We start from the raw sequence: 20224 nt of genomic DNA, 5'->3' as shown, positions 1-20224 counted from the left end.
AATATTCCATAAAAAACGAAAACACAGGGTAAACGCAACAGGGTATTTTTGATCTGGACTGTATCCGGACAGAAGCAAGGAGGAGATCTTTTGCTCTGAATGAGCAAACAGGGAGTTCTCTCTGTCTGCTTTCTCTCTGTTTTGGTCTGCAGAGAACGTGGAAGGGTGCAGGAGAAGAAAAGAGGTGTCTGAAGTTAGGGCACACCCTCTCCCCAATTACAATCCTGGGGGAGAGAAGGAGGAATAGTCTGAATTCATCTTAACCCAGTTAGATAGGTACCTATTTCGGTCTGACTTGACAAATCTTACTTTTATGATAACCACAACAACAAAATAAAAAAGAATCTTTACCCAGGCTTGTGCAGTAAGAAAAATTTTGAGGTCCTCATTAAAAGTTAAAGTGGGATGATCAGCAATCCGGTTTAAAAATTTATGCAATGCTTTCTTTCTCGTTTCAATGAATTCTTCATTAAATCGTTCCACAACTCCTTTCATTATGAATTTTTCAGGCAATGGCTAAGGCAGAAAGATAATGGAAGGGAAAACACAGTTTTATAAGTGCATGTATATGTAAACAGCCATTCTAAAAATATTGGTCTGCTTTGGATGTAACCCGAAACCATAGTTTATAGTGTCACAAGAATGAGGCTAGGTGATTCAATGGGCTCACATTCTCCTCCTCCTCCTCTGGCATGGCTTGCTTTCATTTAAGATTTGGGTTTTTTGCATTATTCTAACTGTGATTCATCTAAAAAGCAGAGGCTCCAAGGGTGAGAGGAGGGGGGTAGTGTGCAAGCCCAAGGCTCACTTAGGCTTATCTTCAAAACATTAGAACATGGTTTAGTGTTACATGCTGTAATAGGTATGAGTTACTCGTGCGTAAGCTGGTGGCTTTCTCGGTTAATTTGCCTTGTTAAACCTTTCTGACAGCACAGCCCCTTCTCATCGTGGCTGCCTCAGTCACTGGCAGAATCCGTCAGTGGGCGTTTCTTGAACCTCTTCCAACATAAAAGTTGTTTGACACCCAGTCTCCTCCTCCTCTCCTCACTGCGCGGGAGTCTTCTGCGCAGGGAAGGCGTGGGTAGCGGAGGACCTGGGCTCTCCTCACTGATGTCCAGTGAAGAGTCCTGGAGCCCTCTCTCCAATTCCCCCGTCTGCCCCCCTTCATCCCGGGTGTTGCGCTGAATGGCTTCCCCCTCTACTGAGCTGTTTCTCCCCCTGCTGCTGGGTCCTTCGCCAGCATAATCTGGGAGCCTCCCCTTCGCCTCTCCCTCCAATGTCAGTTCCCTGACACATGCGAACCAAGTCAAAATAAAATATGCAGTGGTTTCATTATTAGAACAAATACGAGGGAGAGGATACACTGCAGAAAAAGAACAGTTACCACCTATCACTCTTAAGAAATCAGTTTAGCCCATCCAATGTGCTTTTTCTCTTCTTTCAATCTCAGCTTTCTGCCTAACAAAACAAGAGTTGATTAGACCTACAGGAACGATGAGAGTTGGGTGTGCTTCCTCAAGCCTTCCCTTTAACCAAAGGAAATCTTGATAGCGTCGTCTAACTTCATACTCACTGGAGTCGAATTCACCACGCATTGTCTAGAAAACATACAGAAGACAGTCAAATGATGCATATGTCGAAAAGGCCTTCAGGCACTCATGGCGTATAATGGCTATTTGGCGGAGAGAATGAGTGTTTTAAAAGCAAACAGTGCATGATTATTGAGTAGCCACTATGAATAGGACTTCCGCTTCAGCACAGAAGTCCTTTTGTATCAGAAGAACTGTACACAGCCAGAGAAGAACTACAATTCATGACTCTGAGCATGAGCTAGGTTCATGAGATCATTCAGTCTTACTGCAGCACAGATTAGCACAGATTGTATTTACAGCATGCTCTGAAGACGTCTAAGCTTCAAGCAGCCTTTTGAGAAGAACCTGCAGAGAAGAATCTAAAATGGGTGGCATCTTCTTGTGCACCGGGGAACAAGCTCCTCCCTGCCCCCCCTTGAATACAACTGGACTGACTTCCACACAAATATGCGTAAGATCAAGCTGCCTATCCTCTCCTTCACTTACAAATGGAGAAAAAAGGAAAAGCACTCAAAGCAGTAGATGGATAACTCAGTTGGTGAAGCATGAGACTCTTAATCTCAGGGCCTTGGGTTTGAGCCCCACATTTGGGCATAAAAGTCCTGCATTTCAGGGGGTTGGACTACATGATCTTCGAGGTCCCTTCCAACTCTATGATCTAAGCTGGTCCTTAGAAACTCAGCACTTCTCAGGGAGATTTCAAAATTGACTGGTTGTATGGTTTTTTTTATTTTAAAAATGGGCAAAGTACATTTCTGTGTAGCCACAAATATATTCCTATATTCATCACCCCTCATTTTAATATTGTCATGTAACTGCCAGACAAACGTGTGTGTATGTGTATAGGAGAAATATCTGTGAAAGGTTATAAGGCATAATCACAAGGCAGGAATATGTGTGTGTAGAACTGTAGATATAGATGTAGAGGTGTGTGTTCGTTTGTGTGTATGTATGCAGAAGGTAACTATCATAAACTGACAGGCAGCCTTGACAAACCACTTCCTTGTTATCTTTCCATTCATATAAATAGCTTTGGCCAGGACACCCCATGGGATTTCTGACCATTTTTTATTTATTTATTCATTTTTCTTTTTCATTCATTACATACATCTCAATTTCTAAAGATTTATTATTTATTTATTCCTCCCTCCCTCCCTCCCTCCCTTCCAGGGCTTCCCCCAACTTTTGTTTCTGGTTTGTTTCTCTTTTCATCCACTTTGCTATCTCCTAACAGAAAAAGTTATTAATAACATAACATCAAGCCTAAAAACTTAAAAATAAAATTAAACACACTATAATATTTCACTGTTTTCTGATACTAATAATGTGAATGTTTATTTAAATCCTGCCATCAAGTCTATTGACTTTCTTTGTTTCTGCAAATATAATATAAATGGTTCCCATTCTTTTTCAAAGTCACTGTTGTCTTTTTCTCTTAATCTATCTGTCATTTTTGCCAGTTCTGCATAGTTCATCAACTTCTCTTGTTGTTCTTTAGTTGGTATTTCTCCAGTCTTCCAATTTTGTGCAATCAACATTCTTGCTGACCGTTCCCTCCCACCCAGCAGAATCGCATGCTATATCACACACAGCTTTTGAAACCCCCCTTATTTGGGGGTAAAAAACCCCTTCAACATTATTCTTATTTCAAAAAGTCTGTCACATGGCTGTTGGAAAAGCCCAAGCCCAAAGCCCTCTCAGGTAGGAGTAGCTGCCCCCCAGGTAAAGTCTTGGATTCCCATCAGTCCCAGTGGTGAGGGATGATGGGAGCTATAGTCTGACATCTGGCTTCCTCTAAGGCAGGGGTAGGCAAGTTAAGGCCCATGGGTGACAAGTAGCCCATGGGGGTTGTTTAACCGGCCCACGAGCCACTCCAAACTGAGTCACCCGCTTGGTGAGTCCCCGTGAGCTGTGCTAAACCGGGGTGGGGACTCACTTCCACGGTGCCGGAAATCACGACTGCATAGATGCAGACACCGGAAATCACATCTGTGCAGACGCAGACACCGGAAATCACATCTGCATAGATGCAGACACCGGAAATCACATCTGCACAGACGCCGGAAATCGTGTGCGCACTCAGGCGCGCAATCCGGTCCACGGAGAGAGATCCACTGGAGTGAACCGGCGCATGCGAGGTAAACCTTGCCAACCCCTGCTCTAAGGCAAGCAGAACAGACATGCTTCTTTCTCGCCAAGTACCACACAACACCTGTGACGTCGGTACCAGCTGCAAAGTTTACTTTAAACAGCCAAAGCGGAAATTTGGGGCAATAGAAAACTAACCTTTGTAACAACTCTGTAGGTGATGAACGTCTCTAGGGCAGTGATGTGGCTTTCCGGATCGTCAACTGTAATGAAAAGATCCTTTAATTCCGGTTCATCGTCAAATTTGTACTGGTTGATCATCGAAGATGGGGATGTGGGCATCAAAGGACTGAATGAATTGATCTCGGTGAGAGATGCATCCTGTGGACAAAACAAGGCATTTTAAAGAATTGCCACTTACACCAAAAAGATACAACTTACTTGTTGTCATCAGAGCTCGTAGTGACTCCTATATTACATCATTGATTTGTCATAGTTTGTGAGGCTAAAATATAGCAAAGGGTTGTACCTCATCTGTGGGGCTTTCACCATAATCCAAAGGAATGTATCGTAATCACAACACTACCAGTCTTCAAGACTGTGAGGAAAAGGGGGCATCGACAAGTACTAACCAGAACCATTCCTACCATTTGGCATAGTCAGGACCATTCCTACCTTAGGCAGCTATTTTTGAATGTCATGGAAAATAAGCAAATGGTGAGTTATCTCGGCTTGAATCCAAGCAGCGCAAGGTTTTACAATATTAATAGAAAAGGCCATTGCAGATTGAGAAAAGGCTGTAACTGCTGCTTCTCGCTCACCTCAGGGTACAGTGGCTTAACAGAAGCCCCTGTGGAGAGGTGACAGTTGGAGGAGGGAGGAGCCACCGCTGGGAACTGGATGATGGCAGAGGTAGTTTTAGGGTAGTGTGACCAACTGGGTGCCCCACTGCAGGGGGGGGGGGTCGTCAAAACAATGCTACAGAACGGGGTGGGGTGTGGAATGCCAGATTTTAGCATCGCACAGAGTGCCGCTGAAATTTGAGAGTCCAAAGTCCGCCACCGATGATGATGAAATGCAGGTCTGTGGAAACTTTGGCCTTCCAGATGTTGCTAAACAACAACTCCCATCTTCCTTGGCCACTTGCCAAGCTTGATGGGAGCCGTAGTTCAGCAACAGTTGCAGGAGCAAGGATTCTCCAGCCTGGGTCTTGTATGGCACTGTAAGATGGCTCAATGAGCGATTTAATGGCTCCTAATAGGATGCTTTTGAATTATGGTGCTGGAGGAGACTCTTGAGAGTCCCATGGACTGCAATAAGATCAAACCTATCCATTCTTAAAGAAATCAGCCCTGAGTGCACACTGGAAGGACAGATCCTGAAGCTGAGGCTCCAATACTTTGGCCACCTCATGAGAAGAGAAGACTCCCTGAAAAAGACCCTGATGTTGGGAAAGATGGAGGGCACAAAGAGAAGGGGACGACAGAGGACGAGATGGTTGGGTAGTGTTCTCGAAGCTACCAGCATGAGTTTGAGCAAACTGCGGGAGGCAGTGGAAGACAGGAGTGCCTGGCCTGCTCTGGTCCATGGGGTCACGAAGAGTCGGACACGACTAAACGACTAAACAACAACAGTGGGAGCCATTAACACTTGAAAATTAAATTATTGACTCACTTCTCTCTGGTTAACTGCTTTTTCCATATATAATAAAATATTTTATTCTCAGGCTTTCTCAAAACACTTCTCCAGCATTGCATCCCTGCCCCCTGAGCTGGCACACCAGTCTCAACTAGATGGTTTTTTTTATTGTCAGGCAACATCCAGATCCACAATGGCAATCGCCTTGAAAACTGGCTACTCAGTTATCAATGAAGCAGCAAAGGGGGGGGGGACATATCAATCAACCAGCAAGGCACAATAGCTTTTATTGCCGTGAAAATGCCCTTCAAGTCTGGGATGACTGTGGTGCTTTCCCTGATTTCCAAAGGTCATGCATCTCTGCCTTTTTGTTTCTTTTCGAGCAACAGAACCCCTTTGTACAAAGGAAGCTTAACTTTGCACTGGAAACCACATTTTTACAATGGCTAAAGTGCCAGTATTCCATGCTTCTTTTCCTGGCAGATCATTACAAGATATAAATTGCTAAGTCACACAAAAAGGTGACTTTGCATCCCGAAAAACTCTCTGAGCTGCCATGGGAGCCTTTCTTTGCATTGAATATTGAGTGGTTGCTTTTAACTTTTCTGTCCCACAAACACAAATCACTGCCTCTCTAGGATTAGAGTTAGAGAACCAATGTGGCTAAGGGAATGATCCATAGATTCGGAAGTCCCTGGTGCTGTTCTTCCCCTTTGCCACAAACCAGATGGGATGTCCTTCAATGAACTACCTTCTCTCATGTCATATGCAACATGGATAAAATAAGGGCCACAGTAGATGTAACTTTATGCATGTCATCCAAAATAATGCTTAGGCAGATCACATCTTTTTTGTTTATAAAGTGCAGCCACAAGGCCCATTCCCAAACTTGGTCAGGACCAAAATACTTCAATCTTTTCCCCATGTCAGTTTCTCACCAGAAACCCTCCTTCCAAAGCTGTATCTTAATATATGGGTGCTCACTCCCCAATATGTATCGTGATGCTTATCTGAGCCCAAATGAACTGGTAGGATGTTTTTGCTGTGTTGTTTTTTTTAATGTAGATTGAGATGTGCATAATCTTCTAGGTGTTAAGTACAATTAGTTGACTGGCAAAACAGTTGGGCTGGGTATATATTTTCTTATGTCTATATCCCATCTTTTTTCCATCATGGAACTGCATCTTGCATTACAATATCTCAAAAAGGACTATCCAGCCCTAGTGAAAGCACAAATGTGAATGCTATTCCATCTTGCAAGTTCTGGTTGTTTCACAGAGTACTCGCCGTCTGCTTTTGGTACATTTGATCCGCCATAAATGGCTTCAAGGGTTTTTCAATGTATTTTTCAACATCATTTTCTCTTGTTATAGATAATGTAGTTTGTTTGTGCCTCTCTTCAAGTACTTTTTAAAAAATGCTCTTTCCTTTTGTCTCTGTGTGTAGACTTGTGCCTTGTCTTTGGCCTCATATGCAGTATACATTTAAAGCAGTATTCTAACACTGCATAATTTAAATGGTTTATCCCCTGTGTGAGCCCATTGATGCTTTCTATGGGTTTCTCACTGAAGGTCCTTCCACATTGCAGACATTTAACTGGTTTCTCCCCTGTGTGAGTTCATTGATGGTAAGTAAGGGAAATACAAAAAACAAAACAAAAAACACTTCTCTTTCTGTTTGTCTCTGTATGAGTTTGTAGACGTACAGTAAGTTCTGACTCCTGAAGCTCTTTGCATATTTGATGCATCTAAATGGTTTAGCCCATATGCAAGTTTGTTGATGTGAAGAAGTCAACCCTGACTGAAACCCTTTCAGCCTTCCATTCATCTAAATAGTTTCCCCTGTGTGAGTCTGTTGATGTTTCTTAAGTGTTCTACTCTCACTCTTTCCATGCTCCATACATTTAAATGGTTTCTCCTGTGTGTGATGGTTTCTCTTTGTCGATGTGAAGTTAGTTGTGCACACTGACTGTAGCACATTCCACAATCCAGACATTTAAATGGTTTGTTATTCTGAATAAAACTACACATGACCCCCGACAATTCTGGCTGTCTTCTCCATTGTCTGCTTTCAGTTTATCCTGGACAACCAACATCTCAGTATTTATATTTTTCAAGCAAGCAGATGAGCTCAGACTTGGGTATCAGAGTCTCTCCAGATGTCTCTAAGGCTCCTGGGTGGGAAATCTCAGAGGTTGTGGAGAGGGGCCCAGTTAACAGCCTGAGTGGGTCAACCATCCACCTTCCTCCTTCCATTCAGATTCAGCCTTATCTTTCCTGAGGAGCTCAGAATCTAAAATAAGTTGTAGATTCCCAGGTGGACCCATGGCTGGACTCCACATAAGGCAGTGTCCTGTGTTTGGATCCTTCGACCTCCAATGCATCAGCAGCAGCTTCAGCTTGCCCTGGGCATGGTGAGGGGGGTGGAATTTAGCTTCCAGGGAAGAACAGAAGCTGGGAGGAATTGAAACTCCCCCTTTTTAGGGGTCCCTCTCTAGGATGACTTTTAAGAGTCACAGATTCCTGAAAAGGTGAGAGAAGCCAAGGCAGCCTGGGAGCCCCTCCAGAGATTTTCCTACCAGCACCCCAGATGAAGAGATTCCCCAAAAAGCCATCCCTCTCTCCCCACCCCTGCCCAGCTGGGATTCTCTCCGTGGGGATCCACTCAGCCCCCTCAGAGTCTCGCCTATGCCCAATGGCCCCATTTGGCACAGCTCACCCCTCAATTATTTTAAGTTTTGATGCCTGCCTTCCTACTTAAACCTCTCTGCTGTGCCTTAACTGTCCTCACTGCCATGATACCTCCCTCTCATCATTCAGATCACTTACTCCTTTGTACCACTCCATTCACCAGCTTTCTCCTGCTTGTCGACTTTGCACTAAGCTTCTTATGCTTACTTTCAAGTATTTCCATGGTCTTCCTTATCTAGATCTACGGTCTCGTCTTTCTTTCTCTGCTGCTGCATGACACTTGTACAGCAAAGCTTCCAATCTAAAACCTAAACCTTACAGAACCCTTTATATTTCGCAATGGGAGCACAGCTTGGAAATTTAGATATCTATACCAAAAGTGGGTTTGAAACCATAAAAAAAAAAATTGGCAACACTTTTAGTTATGTTCCAGTATTTATAATGTCGTATGTTAGCCCTGGACTCTTTTGGGAAGAAAAGGTAGAATCTAAATCAAATGGATAAAGCATCATCATCTATTTACCCTGGAACTTTCTTACTGGCCTTCAGTCTCTTTTCCCACCCTTTAATTTTCTGTCCTGCCCCCCTGGAACTGTGTCTTTAAACTGTAAGCCTACAGGTGGATCTGCTTAATTTTAATATTACTTAAAAGTGATTTGCTCTTTCACTAGTAATTTGCCGCAGTTTATCAAACCCATCAGCTTGCATGAGTCTTCTGCTATGACACAAGGGGGGGGGGGTAATGGAATAGAAACTTAAATATTTTTATTGGCTCAACTTCAGTGATAATAATAATAATAATAATAATAATAATAATAATAATAATAATAAATTTATTATTTATACCCCGCCCATCTGGCTGGGTTTCCCTAGCCACTCTGGGAGGCTCCCAACAGAATATTAAAAACACGATAAAACATCAAACAGGGTTGCCTTCAGATGTCTTCTAAAAGTCAGATAGTTGTTTATTTCCTTGACATCTGATGGGAGGGACTTCTCGCAGTGAGGGAACCGCCAGAACGGCCCTTGGAGCAGGACCTCAGTGTCCAGGCTGAATGATGGGGGTGGAGACGCTCCTTCAGGTATACTGGGCCGAGGCCGTTTAGGGCTTTAAAGGTCAGCACCAACACTTTGAATTGTGCTTGGAAATGTACTGGGGCCCAGTGTAGGTCTTTCAAGACCGGTGTTATGTGGTCTTGGCGGCCGCTCCCAGTCACCAGTCTGACTGCCACATTCTGGATTAATTGCAGTTTCCAGGTCACCTTCTAAGGCAGCCCCACGTAGAGCGCATTGCAGTAGTCCAAGCGGGAGATAACTAGAGCATGCACCACTGTGGCGAGATAGTTCCGCGGGCAGGTAGGGTCTCAGCCTGCGTACCAGGTGGAGCTGGTAGACAGCAGCCCTGGACACAGAATTAACCCGCACCTCCAAAACGACTTCCAGGCTGCATACCTAGCCCTTCAGGGGCACAGTTACCCCATTCAGGACATGGATATAACACATTTTGGGCACAATCCTTTGATCCCTGAGATGGCATTCCAAAGGCCATAGGAGATTGTGGATCTCCCTCTCTGTGGGTAGAAAGGGAGGCCCGTCCCAGACACATGGAAAGAACCACCCACATTGCTCCTCTGCTATCAGCCCTCCAATGGTAGAGAGGAAATGTGGGGGCAGTTTTGAGTGTTGGGGTGGCTTTGCATTCTCCCCCCTGACCTGCTTCCAGAATGAACCCTGGAACTGGCATGCTTCGTCCCCTTCCAGCTCTTCTACCTTCCAACCTGACGGATGCAAAACCAGGAGGGCTTCTGGCCGTTCCTGTGCCACAAATAATCTCCGAAACACCCTCATGACTTCCTTCTGCCCGAGGGCACACTGACACCATACTTTTCGAGCACATGGCTTCCTCCAAAGAAGCTTGGGAACTGTAGTTTAAGGGTGCTGGAAAATGGGACTCAGATATGCATGCCTTGAGCGCTTCACCATCAAACTCCTTACTGCCTTTAATCAGGTCTTTTTTCAGCCGGAACTCGCCAGAATTTAGTTCCGGCGCCTGTCAGGTGGGTGCCATTGCCACTGTAAGAGAAACAAGGGGGGCATTCATGGTGAGTTCCGGCACCTCTTTTTCTAGAAAAAACAGCACTGCCTTTAAATATATAAGTTTCATATACAGTGGTATCTCAGGTTAAGAACTTAATTCGTTCTGGAGGTCCGTTCTTAACCTGAAACTGTTCTTAACCTGAGGTACTACTTTAGCGAATGGGGCCTCCCGCTGCCGCCGCACGATTTCTGTTCTCATCCTGAAGCAAAGTTCTTAACCCGAGGTACTATTTCTGGGTTAGCAGAGTCTGTAACCTGAAGCGTCTGTAACCCGAGGTACCACTGTACTCGTATCCTGCAGATGGGTGATGTAAGTCTGAAAGAATTGCTGAAAGCCACACAGCATAGTGAGTTTGTGGCAGAGGTGAAATTTAAACTGGTAACTTTAAATTTCATAATATATACTCTTAGCTGCAGAGCCACACTGGCTCCAAAGGCAGAAAAGGGATAAATTGGCATAGGTTGTTCCCCGGTGCCAGCTAGATTTCAAAGCAGATGTCTGACACAGATAAACCATAAAAGCAGCCCTCTGCAGAGCAGTTTTGTAACCTTTTAAAACATATTAGTCAAAGTTCTTTATACAGAATATAAAAGTCCGGGGATCTAATGCCTATCAGGAATGATGACAAAGGGTGATGGCCTACATTATTATCTTCCAAGGCCCCTTCCAAGCTTTCTAAACACCAGGGGCACCATTAGGCCACACAGCCAGGTAGTTGCTAAAATCACATGTGCTTTATGTTTATGCTTTGAGTAATAATCTGGATTATTACACTTGACAGTTTTAAGATTCTCATTTTTCACCATTTAGGGAGCTGTTTTATTTCCATTGTGCAAGCTGCGAAAAATGATATATGAAGTCAATTTACCTCCAGGTACTCATGCACTAGAAAAATAATGTTTTGGTTAGGCAGCAAACTTTGCAGATGAATACATAGAGGGGGCATGGAAACGGAGGAATTTCCTTCATATTAATATTGATTTCATAGGAAATCTTTTATTAATGTTCGTAAAAACCGGTTTATGAAAATAAAATAAAAAGTAAATACTGACCAGGAAACAATGAGAAGGCTGCTTCCCATTCAATATCGCTATACCACAGTGTACCAATATCAGAAAATGGTATTTTGACACAGGAATGGCTAAAAATCTTAGTGAAGACAGCTAGCAACTCCCATCAGCCTAAGCGAGCATGGTCAACAGTCAAGGATGATGGGTATTGTAGTCAGTGTTAGAAACTCAGATATATAAGCTAGGTGCCAAATGGCTCCTTAAAGCAGGGTTACGACGTTTCGGTTCCTGAAATTCATTCCGATTGTGCAGATAAAAGATAACTGATAAAATTCTGATAAAAAACTGATAAAATTCCACAGGGTGTGGTATTAGTGTGTGAAAACAGTCAAGATCCAAGGATCCCCAGGCATGAACCTGCAGATGATGGAGATAGAATCATAGAATCATAGAGTTGGAAGAGACCACAAGGGCCATCGAGTCCAACCCCCTGCCAAGCAGGAAACACCATCAGAGCACTCCTGACATATGGTTGTCAAGCCTCTGCTTAAAGACCTCCAAAGTAGGAGACTCCACCACACTCCTTGGCAGCAAATTCCACTGTCGAACAGCTCTTACTGTCAGGAAGTTCTTCCTAATGTTTAGGTGGAATCTTCTTTCTTATAGTTTGGATCCATTGCTCCATGTCCGCTTCTCTGGAGCAGCAGAAAACAACCTTTCTCCCTCCTCTATGTGACATCCTTTTATATATTTGAACATGGCTATCATATCACCCCTTAACCTCCTCTTCTCCAGGCTAAACATGCCCAGCTCCCTTAGCCGTTCCTCATAAGGCATCGTTTCCAGGCCTTTGACCATTTTGGTTGCCCTCTTCTGGACACGTTCCAGTTTGTCAGTGTCCTTCTTGAATTGTGGTGCCCAGAACTGGACACAGTACTCCAGGTGAGGTCTGACCAGAGCAGAATACAGTGGCACTATTACTTCCCTTGATCTAGATGCTATACTCCTATTGATGAGGCCCAGAATTGCATCAGCTTTTTTAGCTGCCGCGTCACACTGTTGGCTCATGTCAAGTTTGTGGTCAACCAAGACTCCTAGATCCTTTTCACATGTACTCCTCTCAAGCCAGGTGTCCCCCATCTTGTATTTGTGCCTCTCATTTTTTTTTTGCCCAAGTGCAATAATGTCAGTCACCATCCTAGCACCTGGAAATCTTCACTTGGTCGCAAGTGGCTGATAGCCAGGGCAAAATGCACCTGGAGCCTGCCCAATTTTGAATGCTGGCTGTAGTCTAATGCATTTGGAGAATGCCAAAATGAGGAAGGTTCCTATTAATTTCTATGGAGGCTCTCACAATCTGGGACTCCTTGCGTGCAACACACAAATTTGTTCAAAGTGTGGGGAAGGTAAGGTTACCAGGTTGATGGACTAGATGGATGGGATAGAAAGGACTGACAAAACCCGAGACCAGGAGAAAGAGACGTTGGATGAAGATTGGAAGAAAGTTTTAAACCATTTTTTTAGGAAAATCTTGTAAAAGTAAAGAGTATTAGAAAAATGTTGGAATGAAATTATTTGGCTTTAGCAGAAATGTCAAAAAGTATTTTGTAAGAATATGTCATGGTTAAGAGAATTTGGTATAAATAAGATTTAAGTTTTAAGTTTTAGGGCCTTTTATGGTAAGATAAGGTTAAAATAGATTAAGGTAATTTAAAGACAGAATATTATGAAAGATGGAAAGGATTTGCTGAGATAATTAACAACTAGAATACAAAAAAGGGAGGTGTGAGAAGGTCGATGAAACAAGGTAATGACAGTTAATGGTTTGGGAATATTGGATTTGTTTTTAAATTCTTTGTCTATTTTTGCTTTTTGATCTTGAGGTATTATGTGTTTTGTTTTTGTTTTCTTTTTGACCTTGTTTTTTTATTGATTCGTATTGTTTAAATGTTGCTGGTTTTTTCCTTCTTTCTTTTTTCTTTGTTTCTTTGTAATCTTAAAATTCTCAATAAATATTATTTTTAAAAAAACAAAAAAAAGTGGGGGAAGGGTGTGATTTGCAGAGGGGTGGCTAAGGAGAAGAAATGAAGCTCTCTCTCTCCTTCTCTCTCTCTCTCTCACACACACACACACACACACCTATTTCAGCCCATCCACTTCCCCCAAATTCACTTGACAGAATCTGCTCCTGTTCTGAAGGACTTTGGAATCAGCATATTCAAGTATTAAATTGTTGCCTTCCAGTGTTTACCCCATCGCCAACCAAAGAGGATTCTGTACACAGAGCAGAAGCAGAAATATTATTTCAGCATTAGCCGGATGTGTTTTTAAACATTAGGAGAAGTGTACAATTCATAAATGATTCATTAATGCCTCTTAGGCGTCTATTCAGGAGCAAATCTAGCAGTCAAATCTAAGATGCTGACATTTGGATTTTTCACTCCATAAATTTCTGTCATAAACAGATCTGTGAACATGGGTTTTCAAGAATGAAAAATGTGTGTCGTCTCCTACAGCTGCTCTGTGAATGCTCTTCTGCTTAATTTGTAGAAAGGCAGCAGGGGTTGAATGTTTGCCATTTCAAACAGCTGGTTTTGAACCAGTAACTGGTGAACTACAGTAGCCTGGAAGAGTTTTACCTCACAGATTGATCATGGAAGTAACATAATTCTTTTGTGTTCCAAGGTGCCACCTTCTGATTGCCAAATTCTCTCATGCCCCAAATGGCTTTAATTCTGGCCATGCGAATGGTTCGAAGTCTTCTACAAACTTCCTGCTTCAGGACAGCCATCGGTCATAAATATCCTGCTCATGGTTTCAAATTTCCTCTGCCACATGGCTCTTTAGGGTTTTGTTTTTGCTCCTTTCCCAACTGACAGGCTTGCCTTTACACTCTTTTCTCAATATTTCCCATTCTTCTGCCCTGAAGCATAGACAACTACTTGGACAGCCAAGGTTAACATGACCCTACACAAACACACACATACACACAACTGTGCAAGGGGGTTGTGGGTAATGTGAACTAATCCCACCACACATACCAATGCGCCTGGTCACTACACACACGCCTGCCACCCACAGGTTTGGAGCACACTGAAAGGGACTTGAATTATTGCGCACACAGCTCTTCCACACAAACGAACACTCTGGCCTCATCTATGTTCCCCTTTAAAGCCCTAAATGGCCTCGGCCCTGTATACTTGAAGGAGCGTCTTCACTCCCATCCTTGAGCCTGGGAGTGAAGGTCCAGCTCCAAGGACCTTCTGGAGGTTGCCTCATTGCAAGAAGGAAGTTACAGGGAACCAGGCAGAGGGCCTTCTCGGCAGTGGTGCCCTCCCCTCAGATGTCAAAGAGATAAATAACTATGCAGCTTTAAGAAGACATCTGATGGCAGTTTTTAATGTTTTATTATGCCTTAAATTTGCTGGGGAAAGGGACGCGGGTGGCACTGTGGGTTAAACCACAGAGCCTAGGATTTGCCGATCAGAAGGTCGGCGGTATGAATCCCAGTGACGGGGTGAGCTCCCATTGCTCGGTCCCTGCTCCTGCCAACCTAGCAGTTCGAAAGTACGTCAAAGTGCAAGTAGATAAATAGGTACCACTCCAGCGGGAAGGTAAACAGCGTTTCCGTAGGCTGCTCTGGTTCGCCAGAAGCTGCTTAGTCATGACCCAGAAACTGTACACCGGCTCCCTCAGCCAATAAAGCGAGATGAGCGCCACAACCCCAGAGTCGGCCATGACTGGACCTAATGGTCAGGGATTCCTTTACCTAAATTTGTTGGAAGCCACCCAGAGTGCCTGGGGCAACCCAGTCAAATGGGTGGGGTACAAATAAAATAATAATAATAATAATAATAATAATAGCCTGCACTAGATGACGCTTGTGGTTCCTTCCAATTTTACAACTCTATGATTCTATGTTCTTTTAATGCATGAGGGGTTGCCAGGAAAAACCCTCCATGACTTCTCCTTGGCCTATTTGAGCATGGCAGTGTTCAGATGCTAACAACCAGTAGCCTGCCTGCTCACTAAAACTATGTGCACATAATCAGCTGAACACACAGCGAGATCGTCCCCAGGCCCTTCTCCATCTCAAGCCACACTTGCACATTGCTGTGCATAGCAGGGATGCATTCACTGAATACACATTGGCTGCTTGGCTTTTCCACCTCTGCAACTCACCTTGACTCATATGCACGAAGCTGTCGTACGTGCATGCGCAATGTCTGCCTCAAATGTATACACCTCAACTTAACAGCAAAGTGAATGTGCCCTATACCTTCAAATCAGATGGAAACTGGCCTGAGGGGAAATGCACCAGACAGCAGTGTTTATCAAGGAACTACGACAGGCTTCCTCCAACTCAGCCCTCCAGATGTTTTGAGACTACAATTCCCATCATCCCTGACCACTGGTCCTGCTAGCTAGGGATCATTGGAGTTGTGGGCCAAAAAACAGTTGTGGGCCAAAAACAGCTGGAGGGCTAAGGTTGAGGAAGCCTGATCTATAAGATATAGATGTGGATTGTGGCTTCAAATACCAGAGGTGGGAGTGCACTGGAGCCAGAATAAAACAGAAACATGTACACAGCCTAAGAGCTTCTAGGGAAGTTCTCCTTTGCGTCTCTTCAATATCTGAATTTCACTTAGTTTTGGATATAGGAGATGGCCTTCTCAGTGGCTTGGGAATTCTCTCCCTGTCTCACTTGCTTCTAAAGACCTTCTGAAGACCAAAGTACAGCTTCCTTTTCTATCAGGCAATTTTTTTCTGCCAATTTGTGAAATATTTTACATTTCCAGTTTCTTTACTTGATTCAAATCTGTCTTGTTTCTAGGCTTTATATTTTTTTAAATTGTATATCATGAAGCTGTACCTAAATCTATTTGTAAGCCAGCTCGGTTTCTTCTTTTAATGGAAAGGAAGGGTAGAAATAGTTTAACGTATAAATAATAACAATAAAATAGTTACAGACTGACCTGACTTGACCCAGGCTAGTGCTGCAGGCATTCCTACCTAGTGGCAGGGCTCCTGACGTTTGGATCAGAGAAAGAGATTCAAATGCACATGCTGCCATTTAACAAACTCGAGAAATACAAAACGACTGTTAGTCACTAATTTCTTCGCAATGAAATATGCCATGATTAATTTACCGTCGCGCGTTTCAGCAAGAATTTGCAGTTCCGCATTCGGTGCTCGCCATGAGCCTTTCGAACCAAACTCTGACCTTAAAAACTAAAATCTTTGCCTGAGAATATATAACAGTGGTGGTTAGCACTTTAGAATATACGAAGCCCCTTTAAATATGCTGTGGGAGGGGGAATTATTGGTTTGCTATGGTTCTTACTTTTACTATGTATTCTGAGGTTCTTTTTTGTAATCTGCGGATGGAGGGCAGTACAGTGGTACCTTGGTTCTCAAACGCCTTGGTATTCAAACAACTTGGAACCCAAACACTACAAACCTAGAAGTAAGTGTTCCAGTTTGCAAACTTTTTTCGTAAGCCGAATGTGCTCCATTTTGAATGCCACACTTCCGTTTTGAGTGTTACGCTGGGGTCTGTCTGTTTTTGCTATTTATTTTGCGTTTTTGTACTTGTGGCTCTTTTGTTTTGTTTTAGTGACTGTGGAACGCGGTTCAGCTACTGATTGATTGATTGATTGTGTGACTGCAGTACATTGTGTATTGCTTTCATTTTATGGATCGATGGTCTCGTTAGAGAGTAAAATTCATGTTGAATTGCTGTTTTAGGGGTTGTTTTTAAAAGTCTGGAACGGATTAATCCATTTTGCATGACATTGTATAGGAAAGTGCACCTTGGTTTCAGAATGCTTTGGTTTTGGAACGGACTTCCAGAACAGATTAAGTTTGAGAACCAAGATACCACTGTATACAAATTTCTGAGATCTGCAGATGAAGGCTGGTATACAATTTCACTTACTGACTAAAGAAGTATCAACAACAACAATAATAATAATACAAAGCATCAGGCTATAACCCTTAGGAAGGAATACAGTCAGGCCACTGGTCCATCAAGTTCAGTATTCTCTACAGTGGTACCTTGGGTTACATACGCTTCAAGTTACATATGCTTCAGGTTACAGACTCCACTAGCCCAGAAATAGTACCTCGGGTTAAGAACTTTGCTTCAGGATGAGAACAGAAATCGTGCTCTGGCAGAATGCAGAAAAGCAGCAACTTCCTCTTTTCAGGTTTCCCTTCTCCGTGAAGCGCGATTTGATTTTTGCCTGATTTTTCGGCTCCAGGGACCACACATTCGCTCAATAACACGCACAGACATTTCCCCTTCCTTTTTAGGAGAAAAAATCTGCATGTTATAGAGAGAAAAATACGGTAATCCCATTTCTTTCACACTTAACTTCTGGGAATGACCATGAGTTTTCAGAAGTCCTAAACGGCCTTGGCCCTGTATACCTGAAGGAGCATCTCCACCCCCATCATTCAGCCCGGACATTGAGGTCCAGCTCCGAGGGCCTTCTGGCAGCTCCCACACTGCAAAAAGTGAGGTTACAAGGAACCCGAGAGGGGGCCTTCTCAGTGGTGGTGCCCATCCTGTGGAATGCTCTCACATCAAATGTTAAGGAGATGAGTAATTATATAATGTTTAGGAAACATCCGAAGGCAGCCCAGTATAGGGAAGCTTTTTAATGTTTGATGTTTTATTTTGTTTTTATATGTTTTGGTAGCCGCATAGAGTGGCTGGGTCAACCCTGTCAGATGGGTGAGATTATTATTATTATTATTATTATTATTATTATTATTTACAAAGTATGATTATTTGAAAGAACTCATGGCGTAAATTAGGGACACTGCAGAGTCTCCACACCCTCCTCTCATGTCTACTAGATATGGAGAAAGAACATGATGCTCCTGATCCAATGTGATACGCACCACCAATTATTAAAGCAAGGAGAAAATTAGTCATCACAAGAAGTCTGCTTCCCACAGTCTCATGGCAAGTATAAAGTATCCTTCAAAGCCCCTCCTGACCTGTGTTGTTTGCAGGTATCTTTTGCAACATGTAACTGACACAACAATAGTGCGCACTGGTGGTGGATTTATACTGGGTCATCCACACATCATTTCATTTTATTAGTTGTTCTGAATGCTTTCTCAGAGTTATCACATCATTGCCATCTGGTGGGGCATTCCTGCACTATAGCACAGCAAAAGCAAGGGGAAAATAAAAAATAAAACCGGAACATTTGTGGTATAAAAAGTTATGGGATGTGCACTGATTGGAAATGAAACTATAACCACATTGGCATCATACATTTAAAGCGCTAAAGCACTTTAAGCAATCATGGCTTCCTGCAAGGAATTCTGGGAAATGTAGTTTGTAAAGGGAGAAGAGGGTTGTTACAACACCCCTAATGCTGCAATTCCCAGAGTTCTGTGGCAAGAAAAACTGACAGCTAAACTGTAGCTCTGCAGCTGAGGGCAGGGGAGAATAGGAGCCTTCTAAGAACTCTCAGCACCCTTAACAAACTACACTTCCCAGAATTCTTTGGGGGACTGTTGAAAGTGGTACCATAGTGCTTTAAAGGTATGATGTGAATGTGGCCTATATCCTCCCTGAAAAGTTTGCAGGCACAAACAAGTGTCAGAAGCAGGGCTGCATGCAACTGCCCTGATAACCATCATGAGCGCCAATCTTCATGAACACGCCAGAAGAGGGACACTCGACATCTCACCACTTCCATGGGCTGTGATGGCTGAGCTGTCTTAGGAAGGGTAATCAGGGCAACATGAATTTTTGTTCCCAAAAGGATGCCTGAAGTTTGCTTGGGTCCAAATTCATTTGCAGAGTTCTGTGGCATTAAAAAGAACCCCCCCAGATCATGAACGGGGTGGGGTGGGGTGGGAAATCTCCTATGGCCATCCTGACGCTTCTAATCTCCAATGACCCTCAGCCACACCTAGCATGGCCAATCAGGGATCCTGGGGACACCAGTTCCTCATCCCCGTGGGTTGGGAAAATCAAAGGCATAGGTCACCCTTTATGCCAGCAGCAGACTCAGCGATGCGCTGCACCAAGAGGGAACCTGCAGACCCAACCTAGAAACCTAAAGTTGGAAGGGACCCCCTGCGAGGCAGGAACCTTCCTCCCGACGTAGGACTCGAACCCACGACCGTGAGAGGAAGAGCCTCGTGGTTCCGTGGGCGGCGCTGTCTCCCCGCCCCTTTCTCGCCTTCCTGCCAAGGGCGGGGATGCTAACCTTCCCTGCTGATGCGGGCGGACCGGAGGAGCGCTTGGCAAAACTTCTCGGAGTCCCCCAGCCTTTCACCGACAAGGAGGACGCGAGGCAGAGAGGGGCCCGGACGGGGCGGGTCGCCTGCCCTTCTTGTCCCGGTCCCCTCATCACAAGCCTGTTGGTCGGGTTGCGGGGGGTGGATGCGGGAAAAATAAAGAGAAAGAGAACTTTTTCTTCCCAGCCAGCCAACTTCAGGGCAAAGGGCGGCGGGATCTGGAGAGGGTGGAGCGCCTTGCGCTTGGAGGTGGGGAGGAGAGCGGGGGCGCCCCGTCGGGGGACGGCTCTGCTTGCCTCCACCCCACCCCCAGGGAAGCCAGGGGGCTGGCAGGCTCCCCGGGAGCCCCGGGGAAAGAGGGATTCCCCCTTCCCTCTACCTTGCTGAACACTTCCAGGTCCTCGTCGTCGTCGAACTCCAGCAGCTCCGCGGGCACGGGGCGATCCGGGTCCGGGGGCCACGTCGGCGGCTCGGTAGGGGCGGCAGCCTGCTCGCCGCCAGGGGGAAGGCAGGAGGAGGCGATCGGCGGCGGAGGCGAGCCGGGCGCGCAGCGATCAGCCTCCATCCCTCCCTCCCTCCGTCCGTCCCTCTCCGGCTGGTGTGCGCGCCCCGCCCGGGAGGCGGGCACGATCCCCGGCGGGCGCCCCTCCTCTCGGCGCCGCAATTGGTCGCCGGAGCGCTTCTCCAGCCCTTTCCTGCCACTGCGCAGGACTGGAGGAGGGCGCGGGGCGGCCGGGAAGGAGCCCGAGGGGTCCCCGTGGAAGGGATCCACGCGGAATGCGAGACGAGATCAGCCCCGGCGCGCGCCCAGCCTTACACCTTAAGGAGGGTGGGAGAGGA

The 20224-nt window shown here is 44.8% G+C and overlaps 1 protein-coding gene across 2 annotated transcripts in view; it reads right to left on the bottom strand.

Annotated features, from left to right (window-relative positions):
• Positions 1 to 19964, bottom strand: part of SNX7 (sorting nexin 7) — a 46621-nt gene extending 26657 nt beyond the window's left edge. The window contains exons 1-4 of one of the 2 annotated variants that reach the window (XM_082227953.1): positions 19764 to 19964; positions 3879 to 4061; positions 1488 to 1598; positions 352 to 516 (exon numbers count right to left, since the gene is read on the bottom strand). In XM_082227953.1, coding sequence (XP_082084079.1) covers positions 352 to 516; positions 1488 to 1598; positions 3879 to 4061; positions 19764 to 19949 — 645 coding nt within the window. In that variant the 5' untranslated portion in view covers positions 19950 to 19964. Of the gene's footprint in view, positions 1 to 351; positions 517 to 1487; positions 1599 to 3878; positions 4062 to 19353; positions 19513 to 19763 lie in introns of those variants that run through there. The other variant, XM_082227954.1, reaches the window with a different exon arrangement.
• Between the last annotated feature and the right edge of the window lie 260 nt (positions 19965 to 20224).

Source organism: Podarcis vaucheri, assembly GCF_965113315.1.
Source record: "Podarcis vaucheri genome assembly, chromosome: 6".
NCBI classification, from domain to species: Eukaryota; Metazoa; Chordata; class Lepidosauria; order Squamata; family Lacertidae; genus Podarcis; species Podarcis vaucheri.
The sequence above is the reverse complement of the archived record's forward strand: the minus strand, read 5'-3'. Positions and strand labels throughout refer to the sequence as shown.